The sequence below is a fragment of the Ceratosolen solmsi genome, unplaced genomic scaffold, assembly GCF_000503995.2.
Source record: "Ceratosolen solmsi marchali unplaced genomic scaffold, CerSol_1.0 scaffold70, whole genome shotgun sequence".
Lineage (NCBI taxonomy): Eukaryota > Metazoa > Arthropoda > Insecta > Hymenoptera > Agaonidae > Ceratosolen > Ceratosolen solmsi.
The window spans coordinates 877,744-888,909 of NW_011948448.1; the positions used below are offsets into that span (position 1 = coordinate 877,744).

The 11,166-nt window shown below is 27.1% G+C and overlaps 1 protein-coding gene across 1 annotated transcript in view; it reads left to right on the forward strand.

Moving 5' to 3' along the window:
• Nucleotides 1-11,166, forward strand: part of LOC105366378 (uncharacterized) — a 31,980-nt gene that overhangs the window by 8,892 nt on the left and 11,922 nt on the right. Inside the window, exons 2-3 of the mRNA XM_011504800.1 lie at nt 3,707-4,064; nt 9,902-10,141. Coding sequence (XP_011503102.1) covers nt 3,768-4,064; nt 9,902-10,141 — 537 coding nt within the window. The 5' untranslated portion in view covers nt 3,707-3,767. The remainder of the gene's footprint in view (nt 1-3,706; nt 4,065-9,901; nt 10,142-11,166) is intronic.

Consider the following 11,166-nt stretch of genomic DNA (forward strand, 5'->3'; position numbering starts at 1 on the left):
GATTGACATTTAATATCTCTTCAATAATTTATATATAATTATAAATATAAACATATAAAAAAAAAAATATATATATATATATATATATATATGTAATACATATGAATATTGCCCATTAATTTTAGAGATAAACAATATATTATGTATTCATACTTTATGGCATATACACCATTCAAATACTTATAATTAGGTTTATATATTATTTGTGCATCAGTATTGAGTGTGTGGCATGTGTGTAGTTATGAAATGTCATTAATAAACTTTCTAGTTAAATAAAAATATTTACACAATACAGGTAGTAATATTTATACTATAATATTTTTAATCAATTATTTTTTTAATATAAAGTTGTAATAATTTTAAAATCCACGTATCTAGTGCTCACCTTCAAACATAATATCTATTTACTATCTGTATTATTGTTAAAAAATATAAAAACTATATAAATATATTAAACTTAATTTAAAAAATTGTTACATATTTATTATCAGTGCTTGTAAGAGCTATTCATGATCTTTTTTAATACATAAATTACATAAATACTAGATATTAGATACATCAAAAAATTGACATTTAACGATAGATGATTTAATGATTTAAATAAATCATATGTTCGATTTACTAATCGAATTTATATATGAAATATTTATATCAAATTGTATCATATATTTCTAGAATATATATAATTTATGTAATTATTGAACAATAATAATCATAATACAAACAGAACTTATTTTTTTTTTGTCTTTTAAAGTATCAAACATATTTTTATAGACAAAATATTCAAATATTTCAATAGTAAAGTAAAATACATAATTTTCCATGCTTTCATCAAACAATATTTCCATTCTTGATATTCCAAGAGATAATTTCTCATTTTAATATATACGATTTAGTAATCATATACGTAATAATTTTATTTATTATTATATGTCAACAAAATTTAAACTTCAATTTAAGATTCAATATTTTCAAAAGAAATTAAAAAATCATTAGAATAATGTATCATCTGAAAAATGAAATTTTAAACGATTATATTTACTAGTTTTCAATGAATTTCAATTTGTACGCTGATGCATAGTTTATGTATTTTTTTTTTTTAATAAAATAGAATAAACATATTATTTATTAAATCTTTTGTAATATAAATGTTAACAAATTCTATAATGCGCAATATCAATACTTAATAATAAATGTAAAATATGAATGCATAAAGGATTCCAACCTATATATTTACTAAAGAACTCGTAATATAAAATTATAGAAATATTTTTTAAATTAATTAATTTTAAGTAGCTTTAAATCATGCTTAAATTAAGGATTAAGTATATTTAAAATATTATATACAATGTAATGGTATTTATAGATAACTTTTTTTTTTTAGTCATAACAAGTAAGTGTCAAGTTACTATGCGTCATAAATGTTTATAAGATATTGAAAAAAAAAAAAAAATACTTCATAGACCCGATGAAAAATTTTAGTACTCAGCAACATTAATAATTAAAATAAATTTAAATAATGATAATGCTGAGTTATCATACACGCAGGTATACATTTAAAAATGGAGAAAAGTATTGTATTTTATCTGCATAATTATTAAACCAGTAGGAAATATTTTTCATTTATTTTTATAATTTCTCCAATTTATTAGCATAAAATTATATTGTTTTGACCGTGTTATATTCATTTTTAAATTTAATAAAAGAATATGCAATTAAAAAAAAATGTTATCTTTTAATTTAAATGCTTAAATTAAATTCGATGAAAATATTAAAACTTTACAAAGCGCATCATTATTTAATTATTATTAATAATAATATGAAAATACAAATGTATAATATAATTATTAAATTTCAATTTTCCTAGTTTTTTTTTTTGTTTATTAATTTTGCCCATTTTTTTCTAATCTTATAAATTTATGTCTGATGAATCATTTTATCATTTAAAACTTTAAAGATTATTTATATGTACATTTATAATAATATATACAATAATGATTGAAGAAGTTTTATAAAATATTAGTAAAATAAATAAATGCAAATATATAATATGTTAACTCACATGTATAATCTAGCAATTTAAATGATATATTTGTAAGGAAAATATAAGGTAAAATGTCCGATTAACGTTTTTTTTCTTTTTTTACATTTTAGAGGTTAATGGGAGTATATGTTTTTGGATTTATTAGTAAATAAAATTTGAATAAGCAATAATTGAGATAATGGTAATATGCATAAAACGGACGTTGAATTTAAAAAAAAAAACGGTAATTATTAGAATCCTGCGGGAGTCTTAAAACTTTTGGCAGTTATTCAACTCTTATTTAATGGACTATGTTCGGCCAACTAATGTATGTCCTGAATTGATAACTTACAACTTACGAAATTTGTATAACACGTAACCAATAATAAAATAGTAATATTGAAAGTTGATTAAAAAATCCCCAAAATAACGAAACAAATAATAAAAATCTATAATATTATCATTATAGTATTATAATTACCATTTTCAAATCACTATTCCATTATAAACTTATAATTCATTCTTTCCAATGAAAATGAACTATTTTATATATACATTAGTATGCGTTGTGCAATTATTTATTTATTATTCTAAAACTTATAATTCAATGTTTATTCATTTGAAAAATATTAAAATTTTTATACTAAATTTTTATACCAAAAATATATTTTAAAAAACCTATTTCTTATGGAATATTATATTACTATTATAAAATTTTGTAAATTAATATTATTAATACAGCTATCCCTTAATTAAAATCTTTATTCAAATATTTATTACTAAACAAAAAAATATATATATTTTTGTTTTAAAGGAAAGTTAACGATGTTCATAGTGAAAGGAATAATTAAAATATCCTCGATAATATTGGATATCGCATTATGCAAAAAATAAAAAATTAGTAACAGTACATATATATATATATATATATATATATATATATATATATATATATTAGTATTATTAATATATAAATATAAATATTATATAAATAAAAATATATAAAAAATAAAAATAAAATAAATATATAAAAATATATAAAATATATAAAAATTATATATATATATATATATATATATATATTACATTCATGAACGTAAATTCCAGAAACTTTTTTATTACGTGTATTGGTATATATACATGTTTATATTTATTTATTTATTTGTTTGTTTAAAATGACGAAAATTTTTTAATGCATTGAATCATAAAATTTACTTCGATGCCTTCACTTTTGGAGGATTTATTCGCTCGTTCAATTAATTTTATCTTTACAATTTTCTTCAAAGTAATAAATCATACATGTAATAAATACTTGAACTTTTTCATGTACAATCTGATAAGTGACATATATTTTTATTGATTTAATATATAATTTGTAAATTTATACGGATTCTCAGCTATTCATTACGTATTACTGAAGTATACAAGTATGGCACAATCCACGTTTGTAGTAGTATATCCATGTGGCTTTTTTTCGCTTCATTTGCAGCGTCAAAGGTCTCTTTAAACGGTTGAAGGACCAAATAATTTGTCAATAAAAAACGTATCATTAACTGTAAAACGCACAAATTCATAAATCCAGACGTTCTTTATTTATCGAAATATTGTCACTTTCCGATCGGTAGAAGCGTTTTCCACTAGCGACTGCCTCCCACTAATCGATCATTCGCTCTCCTTTTTCAGAGTCTAGTAAAGTAAAGAAAGCGAAATCTTCTCGACGACCACGCGGCTGCACTTCCTTAACATGACAATGTCGTGCTGCGACGGATTCCGACTGCCCGCACCCTCGGAGTGCTCGCTCCGGAGTAAGGCGCGCATCGACGCCCTCTTCGAGGAGACGCAATCCGTGTGCAGTTCGAGCCTCGCGGGTGGAGGCTGGTGTACGGCCGGGGGTGCAGTGGCTGGCGACGACCCCCGGCGATGCTACCGCGAGGAGGACCAGCAGCGGAGGGTGAACAGCGCTGTACAGGCGCGCATCGAGGCAATGTTCGCCTCGGTCGAGGCCGAGAACGTCGGCGAATGCGCGGCCGCTGTATTGCCGGTGAGTAGTTCATGTCTTCTTGTCCTTGTTCGTCCTCGAGTCCTGACTTTGAGAATACCAAATCACTGCTATTTAAAGATGTAATGGCTTTGACAATGGGATTTATGAGAGTAATCGCTCGGTGGCCACGAGATTGACACGATCCCGGTTTCTCGCCGGGATTCACGAGGACAATTCAATTGTCAACTGCAGCGATTTGATGTTACTCGACCTCAAATTGATGAACATCACGAGCAATGTAATTTATATCCTTATTTCGGGTTATGATCGACTGACTATTATCCGTAATTTCCGATTTAGCACAGATTAATAAATTTATCATAGACTCTGACTTTTAATTTTCTCACTTTATTCATAAGGGCTGCGGTTTAAGATTTTTAATAGGACGATTTTTTCATTATCCAGGACTTTGAAAGAAGAGAAATAAATTTTTACGCGAATGCATTTATGAATATCAACATAAAGATTCGGAGCGACGTTTCCTTTGAAATCACATCATTTTAATGGCATTTCAATCCTTGGGACAATGACAAGACTCAACAAGGAGGCCAATTATGCGTATTATAACTGCTTCTGATTTTTTTCTCATTCATTGACTTATAACTGGTGTTGGTGTCGATATCATAGATTGTGGTAGGTCATGCGGTGAAGGTCGACGTCTTACGCTTTCTCAAGCAACTTACGACACTTCATTCGAGCACGCATTATTTATTTATTATTGATATCAAAGAATAGAATTTAGCATGATTTCAAATTACAAAAAATTTGTTCTTTTCCTACATATAAATAATGATGATGACGATGACGACGACGACGATGATGATGATGATGATGATGATGATGATGATGATAATAGTTATGACGAAAAGGACAACAACAATTATAATAATCCTTATCTTAGTAATAGATTGATTCTGCTTACTTGTTATAAAACATTTTATTAATTATAATTCTATCATTACTCGGAGTGATAAAAAAAAAGAGTCCTTACAATTTGTACGATTTTATCGAGAATTTATATTAATCATATAATTATGACTCGTTATGGATAATCATTAAATTTAGATCAATCATTTAATTTGTCACTTATTGTTTATTTTTTATTATTATTTTTCTTTTAAATCTCGTGTTACCATCCTTATTTATTTCACGTTTCAATGTAGATTAGTCGTGTTAATAATTGAAACGTAAAAATCTTACATTCCATATAAGAACAAACAAATATTATATTTTCTTAAATATCAAGAAATGATTAACATATAACCCGTTTTACAATAATATTTTCGAAGGGTATAAAAAATGCCATAAATAAGTTATAATCCGCTACAGTTATTGAAAAGACTATAGTTCTATTAACAATTAATTTATATGTAAAATTAATTTTTTTTTAATTTCATTTTATTACAAAGTATAGTGAAAAAGGTAAGAACGATAAGATAATTTTGCCTACCAAAAGGTTTGAAATAAAAAGATATGAAATAAAGGTTGGAACCGCATTTTATGAGTTTAAAAATCATAATTGGAAATAAGTATTAAAAATAAGCATATCAATAAAATTTTTATTAGATTTTATTTTAAAACCTCTGCAGTTACTTTATATATATATATATATATATATATATATATATATATATATATATATATCTTTAATACGCTTATTTTACAGAAAATAACGATTATTTTACAGCAAATAAATATTTATGATTATATTAAAATTTTTATAGCCTTTTTAGCTATGAAATTATATTTGTATTCTAAAATATTGTATTTTAATATATATATAAACTATCAATTTTAGTTATTTAATGGAATGTTCGAAAAAGTGTATGTAAGTAGGTGATTATTGTAATAATATTAAGTTGGCTATTATTATAAGAATAATTTATCATTGCAATTTTATCTTTTACAAACAATTAGAATTATCATATATTATTGTTATTATTAATAATCCAATTAACATTGAGTACATAATCTACTTTCACTTCAGTGATAAATAATATTAAACAAAACACTGTTGTTTTATTTTTATATTTTTATTTGATGTAGAAATAATTCAAGATATTCATAATTGGGACATGTATTCGACGATTTAGGATTATGTCAATTTTGGAAACTTTTTATTTGCATCAAAATAAATTGAATTATTTATGTCGTGTTACAATGTCTTTAAAAACAAAAATAAAAAAATAAGAGAACATCTTTTATCGTGGCTAATGTCCTGATGATATCAAAGGGGAAAATATTGAAACGAATAATGTAAAAATAAATTTATTAATAAATAATATGTTCGATAATGTATGCTAGAGTGAAAGCATCATTATTGCATTTAACATAATTGTTCACAATACCATTTGCAGACATTTTACTTACGTCACGCGCACGACCGATAATCAATTTCCTCACCAAACGTATCCTTAATTAACGTTCTTAATTGAAAAGTACCGGTCGAAAATGCGGAAAATAATTTATGCAAATGATGCGATCGCATTCGACTTGTACGGGCCAAAATAACGAGCGTTGAAGCAGAAACAAATTCGGAGATTGAAGACGAGTGAGAAGACCTCTGTGGAGGCGAGAGAAGCGGCAATAAGCCATTTTCACTTATGCTAAATTGCCCCATACCTCTCCCTCTCCATCTCACCGCTCTCAACTTCTTATATTATTCACGAGGATAATCGCCAAGTTCATCGGATACTTTCGTTTAGGCCCAATTAAAAGTAGAAACGTCGATGACTCGCCGCGATATAAATATTTATCTATGTAACGCGAGGAATACGCGCCGCACATGCTAATGGCGATGGGAATTCATTATCTTTGCTTTAATAAATCGTGTACGTCTTTACGAATTTGAGACGCGGTTCGTGAGAGGAGGTAGAGGAGACGGAGGGGTGGTAACTTTTAATTAGATGTGCATTGAGAGGTCGAGGCGCATTTTGCCGAAGGGATATGACGCGATGAGATTTAGAAATGCGACTGTCGATGGAAGTACTTTTAATTTTCTTTCAAGCATCTTGTCGAAGAGGGAGGGAAAGTCACGTATATTTTCATTTCATTTCTCGCATACACGGGACATAGGACTCCACGTGAGCATATAAACCCAATCTTTTGATTGTTTTAAAAATAAAATATAAACGTTTCGTTGGAAGCACGAAAGAAGCCTTTAAATTATTTCCTTAGTAAAATTAAATTGACGAATGTTAATAATAACAGTCGTATTAATTAGCATGGAAATTTGTATAAATATATCAAAGAAGCTTTGTCAATAATATTGGAAATTTTCTAATATTTTTTACTCTTAATATGTAAAGTCTACTAATGTTTGAATTTCATGCAGAATTTCATCCATATTACGAAAAGTTAAATTTATTTAAAAATTGTACAATTTTAGAATTTAATTGTTTTTTCTTTTTTTTTCATTAAAAAAAAAAATTTAATAATACAGTGATATATCAGACATTCGAATTGATTAAAATTATTCATTCAAAATTATAAACATAATAAAAATAATCCATTATAATAATTATTTATTATGAGAATTAAAAGTATGTATATTATTTATATTTTTAATGCTGACAAATAAAACGAAAATTTCCTCCATGTTTTATTTCTCATGCGTACTCAATATTATGTTAAATATCACGGACATTATTTTATTAAAAATAAATTAACGACATCGAATGATTAATAATATTACTGAATGATTGAATACATATAATGTAGATCTAATTCACAATGCAATACATGTTGTACTACAATTAACAACGTCAACGTGCAATTGTTGTCCCGGAAAGAGAAATTTACCAAATGCAGCTTGATAATTAATAGATCTGGACTCTTGTAGCTTTCAAGTTGATAATTAGATATGTTGAATTCAATTCCCGTACTAATGAATATCCACCTTTATCTTGTAATCGAGACTTTCTATGACTCGAGCATCGGAAATATGAGATTTTCATTTGGAAATTATTAGTTTCGCGAGTACGATGAAAAGAATTTTGAAAATTATAGGATTTTGTATTTTTCTTCAAAAATCAGTTTAAAATACGTAAAAATAATAATAATAATAATAATAATAATAATAATAATAATAAGAAGAAGAAGAAGAAGAAGAAGAAGAAGAAGAAGAAGAAGGAAATAAAAACTATACAATGATAATTGTCAATAATGAACTGCGGCCATTAATGCAGAACCCGGTTACATTTCTATAAAAATTGCGTATAAGCTCTCGTTTTATCCTGATATGAATTATTTAATACGTAATTTATGCATAATTTTTATTTATCTTTTCTGTATTAAATTTCATTTTAAAGAAGAAAAATTTTAAAACCTTCCTAGCATGAAATAACTCTAAACTGTAATATTCGTTAACTTATATTAGTTCACTACTATTCAATGATTGAATGTAATGGATTGTGTAACTTTATATTATTATTTAAAACGTCATTTTACAAAACTTTATAATTATTTACTAAAATATTTTATTGGATAGGATTCTTTAATCATAATAATTGGCTTAATCAATAATAAAATACTCACTTAGATTTCTTGGAGTGAATTAAAATTTTATTTTTCTACATATGTTTAACAAATTAATACGTGACTATTGTAAATTTCATTTACTTCTAAATAAAATAATTTGACTATTAAATATGCCATTAAATATTTAACATTCTCAGGTTAATCGTAAAGTTTTCCTACTACATTCATAAATAAAATAGCAAATTATTTCAATATATTTATGATTTTAATTCCAAAACTTTTTCAAATAGTATTATTAATTTTTAAAGAATGATGATACACAGCAGCTGCTCCTTAAAAATGATAAACCCTTTTCAAATGATAAGGTTTTATCGATGTTTTAAGACTATATAATTAACGTATTAGTGAATAAAATTGTAAAAATATAAATTGTATTGTTTTTCAATTTATAAGTTGTATCGATCGTAAGGTAAATATTGTCACTTTTATTAACAATAAGAACATTTTAATAATTTATTTCATTTTTATGTCAAAGCTTATCCACCTTATACTTTCTATATTATTGATTTAAAAATTACCTTGTAGTTTAAGTAGAAAATTAGTTGAAAATGCAGTTTCAAGTGACGGTAAATTGAAATATCATTAAAATCACATTAAAAGGTATTTCCACTTATCAATATCTTTTATCAGCTTTCTCATGAAGGAACATAAATAAAATACACACATAATGAAAAACACATAAATAATGGTAGTAGATAAATAATTTTTATAAAGATTATTATCTACATTTTCTATAGTACTCAATTAGTACTTTAAATTATTTCATGTTGTTCGAAATGTATGATATTATAAATTTATATATTTATTTCAAATTCTTCATCAAGTTATTATTTGTAGGAATTTTCTGATCTTTTATACACCTTAAAAGGAATAAATATTTAAATGTACAAACTCTTTGCTAGTTAATACATGATTTCGAATAATTATCGAAGGCAATAATAAAACAAAATAAAAAAAAAAATCAAATAGAAAATATAAAAATAAAGATGAAACTTCCCAGGCAATAAAATTGTTATTAAAAATAATAAATTAAATTATAAAGAATCAGTCTTCATGAGCTACTTGTAAAAGTCGTCATTCATAAGATTAGATCTCTCTTGGAATATTAAGTGATCTGTGCTCATTTCGACGACGAGGGCTTACAAATCCTCCAATTAACACATTTTGTCCTTGCCAATGATAAATTCTTTCCTCGATTGCCAATTAATATTCCGAGAGGTGCTTTCAACTTAATTTTAATCAGCACCGTATTCCCCAAGATGCCTAATAAAAAGTAACAAGTGCGCCCTTGGTTTCAGGTAAAGTACATGGGGGCGGCGCCGGTGGGGGGCCGCGTGGCGTCGGTCCGCGGCCTCCAGGAGCCACTCCGTCAGCTGGCCGAGCGTATCGACGAGTCTGTGAGTGCGGAGCTCGAGATCAGCCGACGCGGCCTCACCTTCCGCGCTAACGACCTCCACGAGAAGAACAACCCCTTCCGGAGAATCGCCGTCTGGAGCGCCTTGAAGCTACAAACACGACGCCGCCACAATTCTCTATCCGTAATTATATATGCTTGTATGGCTATTATTAGCTGGTGTGAGGAAAAACTTATGCGCGAAAATTATGCCTGTCTAGGTCAGTTAATTATTTGCCTACATTAGTCGTGCACCTGCGCGTCCTTTTCGCGCAGCAAATATTATCGCCTTAGCTGTCATTGCTTCCATTGCTTTTCTTACAAATGCAAGCGATTTATTATAGTTATGGACAATAGTTCCACTTACGGGCTTAAACATTTATTTTCACTCTTACGACTCTTTTAGTCCTTGTAAAATTATCGACGAACGATGCATGTAGTAATCGTCGCATCTATCCGCTGAAGCCTAGAACCTCTAAATTTTTTACAACACTTTCTAACGGTACATGATGCTGCGACTATTAAAAAAAAAATTGAATAATAATAATAATAATAATAATAATCATCGTTAATAATAATAGTCATCGTTTAAAATGCATATTGCCTTTAGTTTACAAATGAAACTTTTACCAATGCACCTGCGTATTGGAAGATCAATCTTTTTTCTTTTGGTATAAAGTATTTCCTTACAAGCGCTAAATTCTTGTAATACGATTGTTATTTCGCTTAATAACAATCATAGTTTGATCAACTAAATTATGTATAAATATATATGAAAGAATAAAATTACAAATATATTGTCTGTAAGTATGAAGAAAAACAACTCATGATATTGTTGAACATACTTAAGAAAAAAATCTAATAAGAATTTATTAGTTAACTATGTATTAAATAAAACTTAGGTGCTCTTTCCAGTTAAGTTACGATGTATTTCCTACAATTTACGTAAGATTATGGACAGAGATTATGAATAGTGCGGTAAAGCGCATAGCCACGTGCATGAATCAATTACCCAATTACCCATTACATTACAATTACCCATTTTCAGTAACTAAATCACCTGCACCTTGTCCATCACCTACTCCCCCACCCCTCCTACCGCCACGGTCCGAAACAATACAAGCAGAGCTGCATTAGCGTAGGATTTCGTATTGAATTAGCGGATTAATG